At 46.3% G+C, this 24,026-nt stretch overlaps 1 protein-coding gene across 2 annotated transcripts in view; it reads right to left on the bottom strand.

The window, feature by feature from the left end:
• Nucleotides 1-4,128: 4,128 nt before the first annotated feature.
• Nucleotides 4,129-24,026, bottom strand: part of INSRR (insulin receptor related receptor) — a 49,300-nt gene continuing 29,402 nt past the window's right edge. Inside the window, exons 12-22 of one of the 2 annotated variants that reach the window (XM_083167832.1) lie at nucleotides 21,495-21,769; nucleotides 20,743-20,879; nucleotides 20,405-20,573; nucleotides 19,033-19,141; nucleotides 13,183-13,253; nucleotides 11,393-11,622; nucleotides 11,020-11,130; nucleotides 9,351-9,510; nucleotides 8,802-8,931; nucleotides 8,284-8,418; nucleotides 4,129-5,846 (exon numbers count right to left, since the gene is read on the bottom strand). In XM_083167832.1, coding sequence (XP_083023958.1) covers nucleotides 5,516-5,846; nucleotides 8,284-8,418; nucleotides 8,802-8,931; nucleotides 9,351-9,510; nucleotides 11,020-11,130; nucleotides 11,393-11,622; nucleotides 13,183-13,253; nucleotides 19,033-19,141; nucleotides 20,405-20,573; nucleotides 20,743-20,879; nucleotides 21,495-21,769 — 1,858 coding nt within the window. In that variant the 3' untranslated portion in view covers nucleotides 4,129-5,515. The remainder of the gene's footprint in view (nucleotides 5,847-8,283; nucleotides 8,419-8,801; nucleotides 8,932-9,350; nucleotides 9,511-11,019; nucleotides 11,131-11,392; nucleotides 11,623-13,182; nucleotides 13,254-19,032; nucleotides 19,142-20,404; nucleotides 20,574-20,742; nucleotides 20,880-21,494; nucleotides 21,770-24,026) is intronic. The other variant, XM_083167833.1, reaches the window with a different exon arrangement.

The following is a 24,026-nucleotide window of genomic DNA, read 5'->3' as shown; positions in this document are numbered from 1 at the left end:
TGAATGCACCTGTGCACTTGCCGGGTGACCTGGAAAACATGAAGGGTGTGGGGTACTCCGGACCGAGTTTGAGAAACCCTGCTCTAGTGCTCAACCTCCTACAGCACTGTGCTACGGCGGGCGGTAAGGACGGGCCACCTCCCCCCTTATAATGCCCCTGTGTTTACATGTATAGTCACAATGCATTATATTCCTGCTCATCTGCTGCGACTATCACCGGCAGAGCCCTATTTATGCAACGTGTGAAAACACCCTATAATAATACGTCCTGCTGCTGACACCTAGTGGCTAACCAAGAAAACTGATCATCTATCGGTGCATCAGATGCAGGGCCATCATTCAGAACAGTATTGAGGCAACCAATTCATGGGAATAAATAACAAAGAACCCCTCCTTCGTTCCCCCATCAGTCTCTCCACATAGAGTGAATGGTTGTGAGCACTCTGATTGGATGTAGTTCTGAATCTGCAATGCCATGTTACGGATAGCCATGAAGATTAGGAAGCGCTAGCTAGGGAGACAGATGCCCCCTGACCTAGGCCCCTCTTACTGGTGAGCCCCTAAGCATCTGGTCAGTGTGCGTAGACTTTAAGGTGTCCAAGGTCTGATGACTTGATGGTCTAGTCTGTTCCGAAGGCCTGGCCAAATGGCTTCTCCACGGTGGCACCGGGAGCTCAACAAAGCTGGCATACAGAGGAATACAGGGTGTACCTCAAATCAATGCCTCATAACTCTCAAGGCACAGCCCTGATGTTCCGCTTCTTCACAGGATGAACAAAGGAATTCGTGTTGGAGGGGATCTAAAAGTTTATTTAAAGATAAATACTGTATGGGAAGTTTCATCCAATCACGGAAGAGAGTGTAAGCTTCTGTCATTAGCACAGCCTATAATTGTAATTAACTGATTGGTACAGGCAACTTCTCAGCTTTAGTTCTCTCCGAGATTTGATCTATCTCCCCCAACGAGTTCGCAGGTGGTGGTGTAATCTAGGCTGAATGCTCATTGTGGCTGCAGTAATTCTACCTATCCATACGTTCAGGGCAGGCACTACCATTAGGCAGCTGCTAAGGGTGCTGGGATCCGCGGGGGCGCCACCAAGTCTGATTTTCAAAAAATCAAGAATGTCTCTGAGGATCCTTGTTGTACTTAACGCAGGTGGCGGCTGTGGAACTTCTAAGGCCTCACCCCCATACTTTCCCTTGAGTCATACTTCCCAACTTTGCTGCCCCCTCTTCCTTGCTGTGGCTGGCAAAGGGGAGGGTGCTGTGGACATCCAGGGAAAGCAGGGGACTTGCCCACCTCCCCGGGAAGCTGGGAGGTCCACCCAATTTTTGGGAACCCTAGGGTGCTGAGAAGCCTTACACCAGCCCTTCATGCGTTAAACATGGTTCATAAGTCCTGTCCAAAGCTTAATAAGTAAGATTAGAAATAAATATTTGCCTATGATCTATAGTTCCTGAATATTGAATAGATTTGGGTCTCAAATTTTTTTTTCCAAATAGGCTGCATGCGATATCTAACCTCACATAAGTGTATGGTTCCCTTTAGTCTTATAGGAGTGAGCGGTAGGCATATCCTTATATTAAAGAGTAGCGGAGGAGTAGTGTGCAGTCAGGAATCGGGTCCCTCTGTGTCTGGCTGCTGGCTGTGTATGGTCTCCGGGGTTCCCGCTAACGCCCGTAGGATTAATGCTGCTTCCTCCACCCGCGTCAGCGCGGGACAGATGATCGCTGATGTCTGAAGGCAGCGCAGGTAGCTCCAAGTGGATTGTTGGTCGGGCAAGAGCACCAGGAGACGCTGATGACGCAGCAGACAGAACTGGAAGTGACGCAACGTGGCAGTAGGAGACTTCGTCCACCATCAAGAGACTTATTCTTCTTCTTCCGCCATTACCAATATTATTTTCAAGTAACCCCAACCGGTCTGCAGCGTACAGATAAGTTTATTGCTGTACTGTGTAGATGATTCTATGGTTACTAGTGCTTAGAAGGCTGTAACCAAGCTATTATTAGTGCTTATGTGCTAAAAAGGTTCTTTAGGCCCCGGAAAGCCTCGCTTCGTCTCTGAATCATTGACAGAACAACAACAACAACAACAACAACAACAACAACAACAACAAATGCAACCTGGAATTACCATTGTAAAATGCAACAGAATATGTTGGTGCTACGCCTGGGAAAATGTATACAAAGCTACCGTACCCAAGTACTGGAAACACTGAGGTACAGACTGCACATATTCTAAGTCCAAGCATGTGACAGGACTTAGCAATCATCTGTGTGTACACATCTAATTATCATTTATTTTAAGCAACGTAAAACTTTATGAATAGAGTCAGCGGGCCGTAAACCCCACACAGTCCACTACAGCATGGCCGCGCTCCAGGCCTGTTGCCAGGCAGCATTGAGTGGCTCATCTTTGGGGCCTGTGCAACACAAAGGTGACAGGATGACATATAATGAGCGCTGAGAGCTGGGCAAATATTAGGACGCTTTATCTCCCCGACCCTTTCTCCTCTCGCCCTGGGGACGCCGCCAGGTAACAACACATATGTGCTGCTCTATTGGATGGATGCTGCTACGTCAGTGGAAAAAGAGAATATTATGGAAGCTGGCAAAGTGACCATTAGGATCGTAGATCATTACAAGAGCCGTCACCTCAGGCTAGGAGACCAAGTCTTTACGGGGAACCCCTCTAAGAAAACAAAAATGATGTAATTTAAAAGGGTGTCAAAGGGCAGATTTGATAAACACCATCTCTGGAAAAGGACGAAATCGTTCAAGAGGAGTGTTCTCTGCCTGAAGTGGGACCAGATGGTCCCAGTTACGTCTTCGCAGTGGTTGTATAGCAATGGTATATTCCTTACATGTACTATATCATTCCGTTCCCAGACCAGGTCCCACAGCCAAGTACCTAAGGCCACCTTGCACCCATGACAGCTCATATGACGAGGCGGTCATCTATTCTACGGCCATTGGCTAGTTATACAGTCGCCATATTTGTGGACAAATACAATTTGAGAAAACAATACTCAAAACACATTGATCCAAAATCCACCACCAATTCCATATGGATATACATAGTAAACGTTCCGGGACATTGCCGGGATATACAGGTATTTACCATCATCTATCCATTGATAGAAAGGTAGATCACATGCTCTAGAATTTCTGGCCAACATGCAAAATGGAGAGGAAAGTGCAGATATAACGGAAGGCGGCGATGGGTCATGAGGGCAGAGCTACTACGCCACGGCCTGGTGTCGCAGGACCCTAACCTCACCCCTCAAGCTCAATATGCGACACCTTGTGAACCTTTACACCTCACGGCCATTTTTGTGACATATCTGCCTCCTGCGTTTACGTAGAACAACATATCGCTATTTTATGCACCTAAATTGTAATTGCAATGATAAAAAGAGAAAACAACAATCAAAAAGGTATTTGGTTAATTTTAATAAAATAAAAACAAACAGCATTGGTAAAAGACAATTCACACAACCTTGCATTACAGTGTTACGCAGCTAGAATAAACCCAGTGTCAGGAACTACCGTCCACTTCTCATGAACAAAAGTGTGCGGAGACGGGAAGAAGATTTACCTTGGACGTTCGATCAGCATTTGGTACAGTTCCACAATTTACTAACATCACTCCGGGTCATTGTGTCTTTGGCATCATAGAGGAAACACCCCCCCCCCCTCGTTCTCCATCCCCCAACCCCACAAAAAAAGGTAATTGTTTGTGATTGAATGATCTTGAAGAAACTGCAGAGCAAAGCACCTAATGGTCCAGGTTTTAAAAGATATCCATGGCTTGACGGAGGTACTAATTAAGACACCTGTAAACAAGCATGGATATACTTAAAAGTTAAAACTTTGACCATTACGGTACCTTGGGAAGCTCTGTCCTGGTCACTTCAGTGTTAATTACTGGCCTGTAATATCATTTAAGTGCACTTAAGTCAGATAACACATTTGTTTTCGACTGCAGAGCTAAGAATGGCTTCACTGGGTGTATGACTGATAGATCATTTCCATAAAAGCCACCTTAACCTAGAAGCCTAATCAGGCCCACCATGATAGAGCTACTGCAAGGCCTGGCATCACGGGCCCAAACAAAGGGGGGGGGGGGTCTGGGTGGCAGCATTATTGATTGGTGCCACCAGCTGGAACACTTCTAGCACCCTGCACCATTGAAAATCTGTGCAGTTCCTCTTTCCTGCCTGGGGTGGCACTGTCTGCTTTGGTGTTCCTAGAATCTCAATACGGACCAGACGGTGCTGGAATCACTCAAGTTGACAGCAACACCCCAGACAGGAAAAAGGAACTGAAGGGATTTTGAAAGGTGAGGGTGCTACAATGAACACTAGACAGGAAAAACGGAACTCCCGGTTGGCTGTTGGTCAGTGAGCTACTACTGGCTCCCATCTAGCTCCATATGTGAAATGCCACTGGCGCCGTCTCTACCCAGCTGCCAGCCAATGCTTCAGCTACAATCAGCCAGGCCTAAATAATCTGTCTTCCCCCCCTCTCGATTTCTCATGGCAGCGCTGAGCCTAATACCTCAATATGCTTTTCTGCCAGGGACCAACTGACTGCTGATCCAAGTTCCTGCATAGCTATTATGTAATTTAATTCTTAAATATGGCTTCATGTCAACTACATATGTATTTAATCTACCATCAAGTGCTCTGGCTTATTCGAAGTGCTGGGGGAAAAAAATTATTCTGGGTACAAACTCGTATAAGGAAATTAATTTTGGCACAATACTTTCTTGAAACATTTTGGAGGTCTGGTAGACCAAGTTTCTCGAAAGAGAGACCTAGTTTCTTGAAAGGGCTTTCTCTAATGTGGAACTTGTAACTTCATTTAAAAAAAAAAAGTTTCCTTCAGTAAAAACTCTACATTAATGCGGCAAGCGACTGCACACTTCTTTGAGTGTGTTAATTTAGGCAATAAAATAGTAAAATCAATAAAACATGGGACATCCCAAAGACGCAAGCAGCACTTACAAAAACATTGGTGGAGATCGGTCGGATCGGCCAACTGTGGTGTGAATTCCACAAGCATCGATTGATGATCTTCCAGATGTAACTGAGCTGTACAAAGTTATAGCTAAATTCAGAAGGAAATAAATGGTGTCCGTACTTAGCCTTTCATCTTCTAAAGACAACACAGTTTACAATACAAATCTAGCACCATCGTGTCCACGACTTTAAAAAAAGAAGAAAAAAAAAACATTAAAAAAAGTTAAACATCAGACTCTTCGGAACAACCCAACAAGTCTGCCGTGCAACGTTTTTATGATCTGCCGCCACAAACTCCCGTTAGAGGTTCTTTTGAAGTCTTCCATTTAAGGACATGGCTTAAGTTTGGTTTGGTGCATCTAGACTGGTTTCATCAGCTATGAAGAACTTGGCCATGAGAAGACTTCTGTGATTGAAAGCCACTCCATGCAATTCTTCCGAGACACAAGGGTTGCACAAGGGGGTTGCCTTAAAAACGGTTTGCCTTTTCAGTGCTTTGAATTCCCATTCATGTGATAAAAGTTACTTTTTGTATTAATATTCCCTTTGCCGTTTAAGGCATTGTCTTTCTGGACCACGCACAGAGAAGAAAAGTTGATGAAAGAAGGGGATGCAGAGTTTTCCAAAAGCGTCTTCTGACCTTGGTCTGGTTCTGTGCTTGGCACCTCGGTAGACCCCCTCCGCTTATGGTAGCTGGTGTAGTAGAACGAAACCTGCTGGAAACTTGGCTGAAGCTCTTCCTTGATACTCTCCAAGATCTGAAGGAACGACGGACGCTTTTTGGGGGTTTTCTGCCAGCACCAATGCATCAGTTCATGGCTAAAGAAAGTCAAAAATAAAAAAAATAGGCAACGCGTTAAAGTACAACTAGAGAAATAACGTTTCCGCAAGCATAATGATTACACAATCAACTTCTGTATAATCTACAATCACTATAACCAAAGTAAGTAAAACAAAGTCAAGAAAAGGACAATACACCTTCCCAGTCCGCCGAAAGCCTTTAAATGCCTGCAAAATTATTCTAGATTTCTGACAGAGGGATCTCCCCGGGCAACTGAGATTCGTGAACATCAAGCCTTAATTTCCGATGTGCCATGTCTGGATCTCACCAGACGGAGTGGTTTATTGTTACATTGGCCTCTGAGGAAAATCACAAGACCATGAAGAAACGCGTCAGGCAAATCCAACCATACCTGTGCCCGGGTCATTGAAGGACACATAAAGAACGGTTATGTTTATGGGAAGTTGTCAAGCAAGTCAGAACTTCTAAATCAGTACCCCAGTCAAATTTGATTTAACCATCTGTGCTCATTTTATGTATATAGTTAAAACCAAGACTGTTATACCCCTTTTAAACCAAAACAAATTTTCTGGGTTATTAACGGATTGACCCATGTCAAGCCTCCGTGTAAATGCCCCCCAAAATATAACCCAGGTTCAAAGTCAGGCAATTCAGCCTGGGAAATAGAAGACCCAGGTGCTCAGGTGTGGTGTAAATGGATAACCTGGGTCATCCGACCTAGGACCCGTATACAGCAATGGTAAAGCCCTTCCCTTCCAACCAGTCCAGAGGTTGGGAGACAGGGTGCACACAGTGTCCTCTGCTATGCAGACAGCAGTGGTGCCAGGGTGAAGGTTAATGGAGGCCATTAGGCGTCCATTCATCACACAGAGACAGAGGTTGGAGGCAGACCACCAGCAGCTTCCCCCAGTGCTAGGCTTGCCCCCAGCTTGACTTTTGCGCCGTGGGGGTGCAGATCAGTGAGATCATCTCCAAGCATCAGCCTTCAAGGCACTGCACCAGTATACTGTGTGAATAGTGCCATCCCAGGAATATCTCGGGTCAGCACTGCAGTGTAAATGCAGTAAATCATGGGTCTGACCCGGATTGGAACAGTAGGCTGATTCACACCTGCACGCAGCAGTCTGAATTCGGCCCCGTATTCGATGGTGGGCCACTGCACATGCACAGGGCCCGGCTGCGCCCACCTTCGTTAAATGTATCCCGTGCCGAGGTGTTTGCAGCTCAATAGACAGATGGGGCATTCCGGGATGGACCTCCGGCGGAGGGGTGTGCCCTCAAAAATGGTGGGCGCATGACGTCGGTGCCTGCTACGATTTTGGGGAAATACAAGCAGGAGCAGGCGTGAATCGTCCTCAGTGCTTTAAATACTGGGTCAGATCCTGGATTTTGGGGTAAAAGCAGTTTGTAAACCGCTGCAAGTCTATTGGACACCTTATAGTAAAACGGTATACAGTAACTGGGTAGACAATGACTGCATTGACCACTAATGGTCAATGGCATACCCAAGGTCGGCATTGACAAAAAGGTCAACACATGCTTATGGTCGACATCTGTTTTTCACATCCCCCCCCAAAAAAGTTGTTTTACTATCCAAGTGGGAATAGCGTGGGAATAGATAGCATAGTGTGCCGAACACAGCATGGCGAGTGTACAAGATACACTTGTACGGTGTCCATGTTGACATACTTCTACATAGACACCCAAAAATGTGAAAAACCCATGTCGACCATGTCTATGTCGCCCATAAGCTTGTGTCAACCCTTTGTCAATGTCGACCTTGGGTATGTCGACTATTTTAAGGTATTGACCTAGTCCGTGCTAACCATTTACACCGTACCCTATTAGAACGTTCTCGTATCCGAGGTGTGTTATTGTGGTGAGTAAATCGGGCTGGGAATGTGGATGCGGAAGGGTCAAGTAATCGCCAGGACATACAGTACTGGGGTGTGCTCCTTAGTACAATGCTGTATCAACATCATACATGGTTATTTTACCGTAGGCAACTCCGATTCATCCTGTACACCGCTAATATATATAAATATAATTTTTATGTTGGTTTTACTCAGTGCAATAAAATATTGTTTATTGAGACTCATCCTCAGTATATTTTGTTGTTCCTTATTGATCGTTATTGATGCACGTTGAGGGGGGGCTGCACGGGACTCCACCTTGATCGACTTAATCCTATTCGGCACCAAAAGTCTTCAAGTTCTAAAGTGTTTTATTTGTGTTGCCAAGGGAAACAACAACATTACTCATGAAATACTATGTAAACAATGCAGTGAGTACAGTAGTACTGTGCCGTTTCCCATGGCAATGGTATGAGCTCTTCTTGAGTATATAAATGCAAGGCTAATAAGTACAGACTGAATCTGGACAGAAATGGCCTAGTCTGTAGTAACAGCTGTAATAGACAATATATGAACTTCTCGCCTTCACAAAAGTACTCACAGTCTATCGGGACAATGTTCTGGCTTCTCCAGGATACCGTTGTCTATGACAAAGTGCAGCACTTGCTCATTGGCCATGCCTTGGTAAGGCTGTTCTGCTAAAGTGGCGATTTCCCATAGGACCACCCCAAAAGACCTGTGGAGAGAAAACAATGTAAGCGACACCTTGTGGACCAGCCTAGAAGTAGATGTAAAACATTTACATTTACATTTCACAAGACTCAGAATTGACCTTTTGTATCTCCGGCCCACATATCTCTCTTCATGGACAGCTGTATACGTGGACCCTAGTATGCAATAAGAGACTAAAGAGCCTCTCACCCAGCACCTGTACAGCTCCAGTGTGTGACCTGTCTCTAGAGCTCCTTAGCTTAGTGACGCACGGTCTAGTAGGTCTTTGCCTCCGGAAGGGTCGGGAAAGCCTGCTGCTGCCATATACCACCCATCGTTACACACACACCACAGAGAGGTTCGCTTCCCATTATAAACCACCCAAACCATTCATCCAGAGGTACGTACCAGACGTCGGAGTAGGGTGTAAAGATCCCATCTTTTAGCGACTCTGGAGACATCCATCGTACCGGCAGTAGTGACTTGCCCCCTTTCCGGTAGTAGTCCGTTTCATATATATCTCTTGTCATGCCAAAGTCTAGGACACAAATACAGAATCAACATGTTGTCTATGAGCTGTGCATTCGTTCCTTCCCCTGGTCACATAGTGTCCACAGGGACCCCGTGACATTAGGCACCAGAAAAACTTGTGTTGACTTTGACATGTTCCAGTCGATAATTCACAGGTGCCAATCTCCCTTCACAGCCTGTCTAGGCGCCTCCAACCACTAGTGGTCGATCATGGAGTTGTCGAGCTAAACTTGAGGGATCCACCATCCAGATACGGCTCAGGACCGCCCAGCGCCCCTCTGTATTCTCTACTCAAGTAATCTGAGCACTGTAGTTGTTATTAATATGCCATAGTGGTACGTCTTGTTCTTGTCTGTACCTAATTATATGATTTACCCCTGATTTATGGTGATGCAAAGGAGACCAGTGAGAATGATTTCTACCTACCACCAATCTTTACAGTAAGGTCCTCCGATACCATGCAGTTCCGGGCCGCCAAATCCCGATGTACAAATTTTTTAGCATTCAGATAAGCCATCCCATCTGCTATTTCCCCCGCCATCTGGATCATTTCCTTCAGGGATGGCGGCGTAGCGTTACGATTATTCTGAGGAGGAGGAGAAAGATACAATTATTGTAACGATCAAGACCCTCATTTTGTCATAATAGCTATAGCCAAATCTAAATCAGGTCCGTATGGTAAGAAATAACATGTAAAATTATGAAGACCAGGGTGTGCTCAGCCTCAGCCCTCAGGTTCTATCAACAGGACATGTTTAACAATTTCTGTCTGTGGAAACATTTGGTGTCATTAATTACTTTCTACACAGGGAAACTCACTTGTGCGCGATATAAGAAAATCCTCAAAACATCCCCCGTTCGTGGAACTTGAGGGCCGGGATCTGAATCCACTGGTACGGACAATTAACCCTTTGAGTGCCAACATCTCTGTGAGAATATTAGCTAAAAATGGCAATGCCGCTCACATTTGTTAAATAAATTAAAAAAAATTAAAAAAATGTTGTGTAAAAAAAAAAAATAATTATATTATATAAAGGTAACATTATAGGTCATTACGATGAATAAAACAGTCTGCTTGGCAATTTTCACACCTATCTTGACAAAGTCCCCTGGCACTCAAAGGGTTAAGTTAACATTTTAGAAATACTGTACGTCCGACTTGGCCAAAAAGGTGCCTCGTGGAGCGTCCGTCCATAGACAATGACTAACTCGTCATGGCTCCTGCGAGGCGCCAGCTCCCAGCAATGCAGCACGCGGGTGACATGACCCTGAGCTTCGAAACGGTGCTGCAGTTCCAGTAGTGGCGGGAAAAGCAGGGCGTTATAACAGACTCTCTACTGAGACACACTGCTGCGTACCGTGGGGGGAGGGCACGGTCATTAGGTTTACAGGTCTTAGGTTGGCACCTGAAATAGGTTGACATGACTAACGTCGACAGGGTCGCAAGATCGACACAAGCTTTAGGTCAATAATGGTCAACGTGGTTTTTTTTTTTGAGCCGACAAGCGGTATTTCATCCACTACGGCGTGATGCGAGAACAAAATAGTGTGCCCGAAGCATGCCAAGTGCAGCAAGGAGACGTGTACACCGAGACGGTGCCCATGTCCATGGCAAAATTTTGAAAAAAAAAATTGTCGACCTAAGCCCTGTTGACCTTCAGTGGTTGACCTTCATCCAGTGGCCCCTATGACCCATACCCCAGTGGGGGAACCATGCTGCCGGCCCGCTGCTCCCTGTATTACCGTTGCTGCTGCGGAGAACAGTCAGACAGTCACGCCATCTGTGAAACACGACTGAGCGGTCCAGCACACCCGTCACCCACACACCAGGCCGGTCTACTGGACAACGAACCATCTACCTATAGTCATCTGTGACAGCTTGTGGTATCTTGCTGTTAGTTGGAATCTAGGCTCTGTAATCCCACCGGTGGCTTTACCCACATCGGACCACACATCAAGTAGACACAATAGCCTTTGCTATTCCGCTGCGTATACTGCTGGGACCTATTTTACCATTTGTCTGCTGTCACTACAGAACATGACCATGGCCCTTCTAAGAAGGGAGAAGAGGGGGGGTCCCGCATGATACACGTACCTCCTCCTCCGCTCTCAACGACCTCAAGTAGCTTTTCAGGTCCCCCCTGGTCATCAGTTCCATGATCACTAGAGCCGGCTGCCCTTGTGACACTACACCTAGCAGACGGACCTAGGAGAAGATACAATGGGGGAGACATGAATGAAATCTGGGGTACAGGTAACAGTGTGTACAAAAAGCCGCCATCCTGTTGGGACTCATCCGTGCAGAATAGGGTCGTTCTATCACAAAATGTGCTTAACTGAATAAGTAAATGTTCCACCATCACAATCATGGAACCATAATTCTAATAAGACAGACCTTCCCCCATAGAACGTGTAAGAGACAGCAGCCACAGACAAGATTATGATGTGTATGGAGAATTTAGACATACCACATGGTGACAGAGGAACGCTTTCATCACCGACGCTTCGTTCAAGAACTCTATCCTCTCTCGTGTGCTGGCCAACTCATTGACGGTCTTCAAAGCCACTCGGGTGACCGGTTCACCCTTCACGATGTCCTTGGCGACGCCTTCGTACACCATGCCAAAGGAACCTTGCCCAAGCTCTTTAATGATGGTGATTTTCTCTCTTGGAAACTCCCACTCATCCGCAATATACACTGCGATATTATTAACATTAATACTGTAATTACATGCTGTGTATTGTATTGCTATAATAAAACAATCAATTCACATTATGCTAGTACTAAGACATTGGTAAAACCAACTTTCATTTGCATGAAAGACCCCTAATGGTAGAATAAGCTACATCAGATGTTCACAGAAGCAGTTTGATGTGTATAAAACGGGGACATCGCAAGATTCTGTCCTGTGCACTTGGGGCGTCTATAAAGGGAGGGGTATGAAACCCCAAAAGTCAGGAGACCTATAGAGTACTTCTGACAGATCTCAGTTAACATTTTAACCCTACCCCACCCTTCCTGCAACCTAATTCTAACCTCGCCCTCCAGCAATCCAACCCAAACCATTCCCTCGCAGCCTAATACTAAACTCCCCCACCCCACCCCACAACCTAACCTCAACCCCTCCACTTACTGGCTGGATCTGTTGGGATTATACAATGGAGATCCACCTGTCTATCTTAAGGTGCATACACACGTACAGATTTTCTGTCTGATCTATCTGGTGGGAACAAAAACCTGGAAATGTATGGGCGCATATGACAATCAAAAAATTGTTCCCAAACACTTGAAAACAGACAGTGATCAGTCAGACAAATTGTTTAAATCGTTCTGATATAACAAATTTATCAAAGCATATATTTTTTTTCTGTTTTCCTGCATTTGTGTGGACATTTTTCATTGTCATATGCTCCCATACATTTCCAGGTTTTTGTTCCCACCAGATAGATCAGACAGAAAATCTGTACATGTGTACGCACCTTTACAACGGTCAGGATTTTGACTGAATCCCACCATAAAATTTGAGGTAATTTCATATAAAAACTTGGCAAAAGGATTGCCCTTTTGGTCATCATCAACCTCTCTACGTAACATAGACCTGCAGTCCAAGCCTTGAGTTCCTCAGATGCTTGAAGGATTACCTACTTTTGTTTGTACCAGTCAAATGGTGTTGAAGAGGTCCGATCAGTGTGGTGGCATCTGAATGATCAGATGCTGTGGTTCTGAAAGGCTGTGGCACCCAGTGGTCACCATTCCAACACATACATTATAATACAGTAGGTGATTCTCGGTCCACCAGACACGAGAGATACCGTAGAGTCTTCTGCATGGTTCTGCTATTGCCAAGCACCTGAGGGACTCCGCTGTGTCAATCTTCTGGTCTAGTAGGAGCTTTAGAGGCTCCACTATGGACTATGTAACTGGATGGAATTCACTATATGAACATCCATCAAGGCACCCAAAGTTATGGTCAGTACGGTATAGTTCCTGGGCAACAGTTAGGATGATTTTTAAGGTCAACAACAATGTCAACGGCAGCTGTGTGTGCCAGAATGGAGTAACATTTTAATTGCTCCGTTGGCCGCCACCTAGTGGGAGGCCGGTGTGCACACTTGAATCCCCCCCATATAGGTGAGGAGCAGCATTAGACTTTTTTATATAAGATTTACAATATAGTAAAAGGACATGCCACCTACATACAATCTACCCCAAACAAACAAACACTCTTCTTTTACCACTATGGAGCTCCTTACTCACTCTCAGATGCACTAAAATACTCCGGATTAACAGAGGTGTACATTGTTCCTTTGGGAAAGCCATCGTTCTTCCTGCAAATACAAACAGAAATGACGTGAATGAAGTGAAGTATTTGGTCTTCTTCCTCTCATATGCAAATAATGGTACATGCATCACGAGCACTGGCCATGTTCTAAACCAATAGCCTTTCAAGACTATTATACTCAAGCTGACTCAAAGAGGCGATGTTTGGCAGCACATATATTCACTGAAGTGAATGTGGAGGTTGCCCATAGCAACTGGATTTTGACTAATATCTGTAGAAGGTGATAAATTAGCAGCAAAATCTGATTGGTTGCTATGGTGGTAAGAGAACACAACATGGAGAAGACGGTATTGGTATGGGAGGGGAAATGGACCAAAACAGAAAGGCAAATTGAAAACAAATGTCTAGAAACAATCAGTCATTCTCCATAATCCGCTTATTGATCACAAGACCGAATAAATCAAAAGCTTGCAATTGGAACATTAGAGGTAAAGCTCTATACCGGTGTCTTCATGGCACACTATAGGTACGTACACACGGAGCGTTTTTGGTGGGGGGGGGGGAGGGCTTGAACGACTTTCCACAATAGGAGATTGTGGAAAGTGGTTTACTCGTCCTGTTAAACCAGGCAACATACAGCGGGGCTGGCAATGACGCAGTAGTGCTCATCCCCTGCCCATAAACACTCAGGGGCGCCAACAGATTGGCTGGCCCTGGTAAAATGGAGGAGGTATGGCTACATCTCATGTGCTTCCTTCTATCTCCTCATGTGCTTCTCTTAGAATATACCTCTGCCACTGCGCTAAAATAAAATGATAAAAGGAGCAGCTCAATAAAAATTAAGGCAGTAAAATAAATAAGTGATGAGCGCTGAAAGAAGGGATAGGTTAAGGGTACTGAAAGATAAAGTAGGAAAAAACACCTGAAAAAATAAAATGATATAATGTAAACAGCTCTTTTAAGTAGCTTTTAAAGTCCGTGGGGCTGCTACGCGGTCCCTACCTCTGAAACCTGGGAGCGGGGTGGAAAGACCTCAACCTCCACCCCGCTCCCAGGTTTCAGAGGTAGGGACCGCATAGCAGCCCGACGGACTTTAAAAGCTACTTAAAAGAGCTGTTTACATTATATCATTTTCATAGGCGAATCTAGAATTATGGTAATGGGTGGTCCCAGATCCAGACATAACAGCAGATGGACCTTTGCGTGGCGTAGCCGCGCTGCAAAAAGGGGGCGTGGTCTCATGGAAAGGAGGCGTGGCATCACAAAAAGGGGTGTGGTATTACACTTTAGACCAGGCATGTCCAACGTTGGCCCTCCAGATGTTTTGAAACTACACATCCCAGCATGCTTTGCAATAGTTTTAGCATTCTCTAATAGCAAAACTGTGGCAAAGCATGCTGGGATGTGTAGTTTCACAACATCTGGAGGGCCAACGTTGGACATGCCTGCTTTAGACCATACACAGTAATGCCCATTACACATTTTAGCAAACTCCGTAATACCTATTACACATAAAGCCACACGCCGTAATGCCAATTACACATAAGGCCACACACCATAATGCCCATTACACATTGTGCCACACATCATGATGCCCATTACATACTATATAACAAACCGTAATGCCCATTACATATTTGCCACATAAGTGCTGCTTACCTACGTGCTCATTGCTAGGGGGTTCTTGCTTGATGGCACCATAGTACCCATTACACATGATGCCGCACACCATAGTACCCATTACACATGATGCCGCACACCATAGTACCCATTACACATGATGCCGCACACCATAGTACCCATTACACATGATGCCGCACACCATAGTACCCATTACACATGATGCTGCACACATAATGCCGCTTACACATGATGCTGCACACCGTAATGCCCCTTACACATTAAGCCACACATTATGCGTAATGCCCCCACATACCGCCACTTGTAGCGTCCCATAAGCAATGCCCCCAAAAGTGCCACTTACTGTAAATTTTTATATGAGCCTTCGCTGCTGCAGGGAGAGATGGAGAGCGGTGCAGCTGCTTCTATGGGGAGAGGAGCAGAGCGCAGCGCAGAGCACGCTCCCACACCCCTCCTGGTGTCCCCTCTAGCCGAGTGGACATTTGAAATATTGTGCGCGCTGTTGTTGTGCGTGACGTCGGGGGAACACGCCGGGCGCCGGCACCACATGATTAAAGGAGGGGGGGGGGGGGGGCGGGCTGAGGTGAAAGCGGGGAGAAGAATTGGAGTGGAAGCTGCAGGGGTGACAGTCATTGACAGCTGGGCAGAGAGCAGGAGGTTGCCCGGCTGTATTCAGAGCACTGCAGGTCACGGCTGTTTGAAATAATACCCCTTTCACAACAGAAAATGCAGGGATTTACCCGGGAATATGGTCCCAGGATCAAGCAGGGACATTCCCAGGCTGACCCCTTATACACCAGCCTAGTCCCTGCATTTTCTGGTGTGAGAGAAACCACTCCCCTCTCACTTCCCCCCTTTAACCAACCAGCTATATCTTCGGAAACAGCTAACCCTTTTACATGAGACCAGTATCATATTGAAGAACTTTTGTGTTTCGAATGATTTTGGTCCCGTGAAACTGGGCTGTTCGGTTCCAGAGAAATCTGCCCTCAAAGAACATAAACAGTCATGAAATTACATTTAAGAAATAAAAAAAAAAAAAAAAAAACGGTTTAACCTCAATATCCCTGGAATCAATTAATCCATATGGATCCAGCCTGGTATCAGATTGAAGGCCCAGCGATTTGGGTTCGACTGAGATCAACCTCGAGCTTCAGTGATGCCGAAGGGGGAACTGGCAGCCATTGAACTGGGTGGGGGTCGGAATTAGCGGGTCCCATGTTATCCTATAGGGAAAACGTTCCAGCTTTGCCTGGCAGTATCTCCGGTACCCAGGGGGCTAGAGACACGGGGATGGGCTCGTTGGAATGCCCCATCCCTCAGCTACAAAATAGGTGGTCCTGTGCACCCTCGGACCACCCCCTAGATTCGCCTATGATCATTTTATTTTTTCAGGTGTTTTTTCCTACTTTATCTTTCAGTACCCTTAACCTATCCCTTCTTTTAGTGCTCATCACTTATTTATTCTACTGTTATAATTGCGTCATTGTCCGCTGTTGCAACGGTCGGTACTTATTTCCTAGCAAGGCCATAATCGCGGGTCATTTATAATGGTCTGCGATGCGGCCAAAAAAAGCATGCGATGGTACCGACGCGATGGCCGCGATTTCCCATAGGGAACAATGTAAAATGCCTCAATTTACCCAAATCAACATGGCGAACAATGTCCCAGAGACCCCAAAATACCCCCCTGAACAGTGAAATGGCCCCCCCAAAAAATTATTAACGCCACCCCACGATCAACGTGAACCCGAAGCGTGGCGAGCGCAGCGAGCCCGCGAGGGGCGGCGGTACGCGTCCTCCGACCTTTTCATACCCCTACTATCCACGTCGGCGTGGAGTTGAGAATAGAAAGTGTGGCGAGCGCAGCGAGCCACCGAGCCCGAAGCGTGGGAAATCGCGGGCATCGCGTCGGTCGCATCGCATGCGATTTTTTTGGCCGCATGCGATGCGACCGACGCGATTTTTTTACCTGCGATGCCCGAGATCCTAATCGTTGTGGCCGTGCTAGGAAACAAGTACCCAACGGTCTTTTTTATTTACCATGTACTTGTCCTAATTTGCATTTGTAAGGTCTTTCTTGTATTGTTCTTTGCTCATCTATGTATTGTCAGGCGCTGCGGAACCCTTGTGGCACCATATAAATAAACGATAATAATAATAATACATCTCTTGAAAAAAAATGAGAGAGAGAGGGAGGACAGGCTGCCACTACTTCAGTCTCTCTCCCCAGCTCAGCACACAGCACTGAGCAGTGAGTAGTGTGCTGGGGAGAGAGGCTGTGCTGTGGCAGAAGCCGGTCATCTCTCTCCCCACTGCCCAGCTCCCTTCAACAGGGAGTGGGGGGATGAGGGTTGTGGGACCTAGACCCCTCCAGCAGCCCCAACCACACACTCCCCCCTTCTCGATGCCACTGTACACACTAGCATACCTCCCAACATTTTAGGAATTTTAGGTGGCATGGTCTTCAGAAAAGGAGGCGTGGCCTGTACTCACAGCACTGCCGCGAGACCACGCCCAAGTTTTCGCTGCTGTGGAGGCATGCCAAGCAGTGCCGTGAGCTGCAGGCTATTCCCCCAGCCCCTCTGGCTGCCATGAATAGACGCTGTGCGCATGCAGGGTCTAATCACGGACAACAGGGGGGGGGACGGCCTCCCAACTACCCTACCCCCCCCCCCCCCCCCCCCCCCCGTTGGGAGGTATGCACTAGGAGTAGCTCAAAGTAGCTCACAATAGGTCACAATAGAGCTGCAACTCCCCGCTGGCTCATGCAGCGAGTCTGAGGGCAGTGGGCGGATCACCTTTACCCACAGCCAATGCAATATATCGGTAAACGACGTCGCTCACAGACATTGCTGGTACACACTGGCCCACAGACCAGCAATGTCACCCAGGGCCAGATGTACTAAGCTTGAAAAGTCATAAAATGGAGAGTGATAAACTGTCAGCCAATCAGCTCCTACCTGCTATGCTACAGGCTGCATTTGAAAAATAACAGGAGCTGATTGATGAACCGCCAGCCAATCAGCGCATGTTATTTTCTGTAGCATGGCAGGTACGAGCTGATTGGCTGACAGTTCACCACTTTCCATTATCACTTTTCAAGGCTTAGCACATCTCACCCCAAGTGTGGACTCAGCAGAACTGTCCAAGTTTACTGATATCTACTGTGCACAGATGGTTAAATAAAAGGTACTTATTAACTCACCTGTGCTTAAGTAGGTCTATCTGTAAAATCTGGACTGGTAATATATGTGTTAAGCACTGTGCTGATGAGAGAAAGTTACCCTTTTGCATTCTGATATTGGCATTGACAGCAGTCAAACTTCAGTACCAACAAGAGAACCGCTCTTACTGTATTACCTGCTGCAAAGGAATCCATTGTAAAACATCATTAAATATATTTACTGTAAGTATGACCCAGGTGCTGCATTTGCTACTTACAATAATTACAATTTGCAGAATTTCTGCCCCGACCAAAAAAAGAGCCGTTACTGGCTGCAACAAGTCCGCGCCGGCTTATTGCGCTATTACGTTGTTATGTAACGAAAATAAATCTTTCTCCCCTTCTTACGGAATCTGGCTGCTTATTCTCCGCTATTTTCAGGAAACAAAACCTAGCACCAGTTCATGTTTGTGTGTGTATAATGAGAAGAGGTGGATTGTGGAACCAGCGGATACATTTACAGTCACGTACTCACAATGTAGCATTCTTGAGAGGGACTAGACATGGTTATAGGCTACAAGTCTTTGGGAGGAACGAGGAAGCTTTGCAGATTTAAGACTGGTGTGTAGCATGAACTAGTCCAGTTTATTTCCTATCACCCCTTTAGATCCCGTGTAACAGTTGGACCAAGAGGACGATAGCAGTATATATTTACAGTATATCCGGATTTCTGAGCCACAGCGATACTTTTGTGGGGAGTCAAATGAACCTACCGGTAGATTTTTGAATTATGGAAGGGAACTCGGCGTATCTGGAAAACTTGGCAAACCCACGCAAGCACAGGGAGAATATAGAAACGCCGCACAGTTAGGGTCGCAAAGGGAGTGGAACACAGTACATCAGTGCTGTGAGGCAGGAACGCTAACCACTGTGCCTCACTGTGCAACTGTGCAACCCTACCAATACAAAGAAATGTGGAAGCAATATAACACACAATACAGTTAGACAAGGGACTTACCCCTTCTTATTGTAGAAAAAGACCATCACAGCCAGACAGGCAATGATCAGCAGCAGCAAGATGGGCATCACCTTCAGCAGAAGATAAAAGTTCTCTGATTGCTCCTCTGCTGTGGAGAATACAATTACTATATTAGGGCCTCACATGGATACCATCATTCCTGCAATGGTTTTGTCTGTTTTGTCCCAATCAGATAGATGGGCTGGAAAAACAATACTGTGATCCATTTAGTCCAACTTTTCTATTAAAGTTCTCAGTTCTTAAGAGACAGCCACCGGCCAAGCCAGCTCTTAAGAGACAGCCACCGGCAAAAGCCAGCTCTTCAGAGACAGCCGCCGGCAAAAGCCAGCTCTTCAGAGACAGCCGCCGGCCAAGCCAGCTCTTCAGAGACAGCCGCCGGCCAAGCCAGCTCTTCAGAGACAGCCGCCGGCAAAAGCCAGCTCTTCAGAGACAGCCACCGGCAAAAGCCAGCTCTTCAGAGACAGCCACCGGCAAAAGCCAGCTCTTCAGAGACAGCCGCCGGCCAAGCCAGCTCTTCAGAGACAGCCACCGGCAAAAGCCAGCTCTTCAGAGACAGCCACCGGCAAAAGCCAGCTCTTCAGAGACAGCCACCGGCAAAAGCCAGCTCTTCAAAGACAGCCGCCGGCCAAGCCAGCTCTTCAGAGACAGCCGTCGGCCAAGCCAGCTCTTCAGAGACAGCCGCCGGCCAAGCCAGCTCTTCAGAGACAGCCGCCGGCCAAGCCAGCTCTTCAGAGACAGCCGCCGGCCAAGCCAGCTCTTCAGAGACAGCTGCCGGCCAAGCCAGCTCTTCAGAGACAACCACCGGCAAAAGCCAGCTCTTCAGAGACAACCACCGGCAAAAGCCAGCTCTTCAGAGACAGCCACCGGCAAAAGCCAGCTCTTAAGAGACAGCCGCCGGCCAAGCCAGCTCTTCAGAGACAGCCGCCGGCCAAGGCAGCTCTTCAGAGACAGCCGCCGGCCAAGCCAGCTCTTCAGAGACAGCCGCCGGCCAAGCCAGCTCTTCAGAGACAGCCACCGGCAAAAGCCAGCTCTTAAGAGACAGCCGCCGGCCAAGCCAGCTCTTCAGAGACAGCCGCCGGCCAAGGCAGCTCTTCAGAGACAGCCGCCGGCCAAGCCAGCTCTTCAGAGACAGCCGCCGGCCAAGCCAGCTCTTCAGAGACAGCCGCCGGCCAAGCCAGCTCTTCAGAGACAGCCGCCGGCCAAGCCAGCTCTTCAGAGATAGCCGCCGGCCAAGCCAGCTCTTCAGAGATAGCCACCTATCGTAGCAACAAAACCACTTTCTGGTTTGTTATGCTTCCTATTGCTCAAACCCTATTTCCTCCCCTCCACAGTAAACATGGTGGTAACTTACTAGGGCCAAGCACAAAGAACACAATGGGCTCAGTCCATGACCCGTTGCCCGCCAAGGATGTGGCTCTGACCCGAGCTGAATAGTTTCCTGGTTGCACAAGGGTTAGGTGGACGCCTTTGTAGCGATGGAATTTTTGTCGGGAAACGCACACGACTGTAGAAGGTCCTTCCTGAAAGAGGTAGGCAATCAGAGGCATATTGTATGCCGACATCCAAGGGGACAACACTGTATTACTGGTGCAAATCAACTCGATAATTAGATGTTAAGGGATATCAAAATTCAATTAAAAAATACTAAAATAAATTCACATTCTCTAATGCATTATTCCAGCCACCTACCTCTTGGTCACGCTTGTACTTGATCTCATACTTTAAGATCAACCCATTGGGGTTCTGTGGTTCTTCCCACTTTATCAAGACAGTGTTCTGGCTGGTGGTGGCCCAGGTCATGTTATCAGCAATGTTATCGGCAAATGCTGTATGAAAGTAGAGAGAGGGTAAATGGGAATTTAGATTTGCCAACTTTGCATGCTAATTTGCACCAACATTTCTCGATTACGTCTACGTTCGTTCTACGGGGCAGTCATATCAAGCCTTACTGCCGCCAGTTAGTAAACTACAGTATAAACATATAGAATATCTGCAGGGCAAAAATTCTGTGCTAAAATATAAAAAGGGTCACTTTATTGCTCTCAAGTATCAACAAAAAAAAAATTGGTTCCCTCTGAGGGACCAATGTAATAAGAATCCCATAGGCTTCTGTCTAAGTTCCAGAATCCAATACATTCCAGAGCCGTCCAAGCACCGGAATGTGTCACTAATGGCATTTTTGTAGTTTGGACCATATTTATAATTTCAATACATCCCGCCCACAATGAGCTAGCTACATATAGCGAAGCATTTTAGGTTTGAATGAAGTTTATGCTTGGGGTAAGCTACATGTATTACAGTTTTAGATAAAAGCACAAGTCCCTTATAGGTGCAATTAAGCAACTAATTGGCAATTGTACACTAAAATGTTCTGGATTACCCTATGTTAAGTGGGAGTTCCCATAAGCAGGGGAGCCCAAGCTGTACATAGACAAACTTACGGTCCGGCATTGTCCTCGCAAAGACAAAGGTTGCGGCACTGCACCCAACAATGTCTGCGGCGTGGTTGCAGGCATGAATGTCAATGCGATATTCGGTGAAGTGTCTGAGGTTGGATATGGCCATTCTGTCCCGGAAGATCTTGTCCTTATAGGCGTAAGGCTTAGAGTCCGCACCGGTATTGTTGATGCTGTGGCTGACCGCACCCTCATGTATGGACGTGTTCCCATGGCCCTCTCCTGTGGTACCGGATACATCTCTTCTCTTCTTTGGGGATCTAAGAAGATTGCACAGATTAGAGATACGATGCGAGGGCCATTGGATTCCATGGTATATCTAACTACCAATGGAGCCCTAGAGTTGTTTTTTTTTTTAAATATTAAAGACTTACATACATTTATAAATGAGGGGCCAAATTTAATAGGGTGTGAGAATAAGAAAGTGAGAGATTTTGGGAGCGTTTTCACACTTTTTTTTTTTTAAAGCGGCAATCATGTACATTACAAAATCAACCGTTTTTTTCCCCCATTTTAAATGATTGCCGCTTTTAAAAAAAAAGGTAAAACTCTCCCCAAATATCTCACTTTTTGATTCTCACACCCTAGTACATTTGGGGGGGGGGGGGGGGGGGGACTTCGATAATAAATGGAATGTGATCGGCATCCCTCCAGCCATCAGAACACCATGCTTCAAAAAGGATACTGACAGATGGCATCTTGATCGGTAAGTATGCAGGTTAGCTAGAGTGGGCGGTCAGGTACTTGTGGGGAAACTTAGGGTCATAGGTGCCGATTCTGTGGGTGCTCAAGGGCCCGAGCACCCACGGAAATCGATGAGCACCCACGGGCCCGAGCTCCGCTGCTGGGCCGCCATATTAACTTGCTGATTTGCGGCTGCAGCACCCACATCGTCGGACTTGCCACCTGGGAAACAGTATGCCGGGAAGAGTGTATTCTGTCCGCAGAGTACCTGCACTGTGGGGGCATTTATGTACCTGCACTGTGGGGGCATTTATGTACCTGCACTGTGGGGGCATTTATGTATGTGGAACTCTGTTGCCGTAATTTGAATATTGGATACAACTGTGCTCCGTAATATAAATTGGTATTATTTTATGGCCACACCCCTTCCCCATGAAGCCACACCTCTATATTTTTGGCTTAAGCACCCACCAGCAAAAACATAAATCAGCACCTATGCTTAGGGATTGTGACCACCATGAACATCATATGTATCCCTAATCAGGAAATACAGGAGTTCATACATACGCATCATTTGTATAGTACAGTAATGATAATGTATACATCAATGGATGCCAGCACTAACTAGCAAAGCCATGCAGAATGAGGACAAGAAGTACAATGCACAAATGAAGCAAGCAAGCACAAACTGGCATTACGGGGAAGACTTCCCTCTGGTGGTATTTGGGGACATACATGTGGCGTGTAAGGATAAGGGAATTACTACTATTACACAAACTATATGGATTTTATTTCTTATGCAGACATACTTTTTGACGGTTCTATCTTAGTCTGTTTCTAAACATATTCTAAACGCTCCGATTGGCTGCAGATGGTCACTGAGTAGCTTACTGCAAATTTAACAGGGCTAGACCAACCTTTGAACTTTCCAGTAAGTGGATTGGCTGCACACGGTAACCAATCAGCCCAGAGCAATGACCATATCCGTGAAACACAGATTTTTTTTATTTTTTTTTAATAGCTCATCTGGGAACTTTATGGATACAAAATACTATGGTTCCTTTGCCCCTCTATTCTACTCTACTGTTCTCAATGTCCTCCTAAAACAGAGGGTGGAACTGTGTACAAAGTGCCACTTCCTGAATACTTGCTATCTTGGACTCCCGTCAAGCCTGTCTGTCACTAAATTATTAGGCCGCGGTTTATTAATTACAAGAAAATAATCCATTTATAAGCAGAAAATATTATTGTAATTTTGGACTAGACCAAGTACGGGATCGTAATAATGCACATTAAGAATACCACCAGCGGGTGAGGGAGGAAAGGCGCAGATAAAGTGTGCAGGCAATGCTTATTAGCCAGTGAGGAACATTTCAGCTGTGGCAGAGGAGCAGGATTATAGTTCCGTGGTCTCCAGTCTAAAGCTTTAGACCTCTTCCTGACAGAGCACATGATACATACAGAAAGAGTGGAGTCTCCTAATGGAGACAGCGTCAGCCACTGAAGGAGAGGTCCTAAACAAGAACTTGGTCAGATTAGAATTAGGTTTTTTTGTGCAAGATCCTGCAGATGGAAATGTCACTCTACCACGCACATCTACACGGCTGAAACACAGGCCCCGGGCAAATTTATTGGTACGTATTGATGTATCCTTCAGTCACTCCAAATGATCAGCTCACAGACAGTATCTAGGTAGACAGTCAATAGGTCTACATACACTTGGTCAGTGCCGTGTTTCCCATTGGGCTTAAATGGGGAAGACGGCACTAATCCGGCAGCAGCAGCTAGAAGCTTGTAGCTCTATTTGCCAGGCGGCTGGATGGGAAGCGCTGC

The sequence above is a fragment of the Crinia signifera genome, chromosome 12 (assembly GCF_055691185.1).
Source record: "Crinia signifera chromosome 12, ASM5569118v1, whole genome shotgun sequence".
Lineage (NCBI taxonomy): Eukaryota > Metazoa > Chordata > Amphibia > Anura > Myobatrachidae > Crinia > Crinia signifera.
The sequence above is the reverse complement of the archived record's forward strand: the minus strand, read 5'-3'. Positions and strand labels throughout refer to the sequence as shown.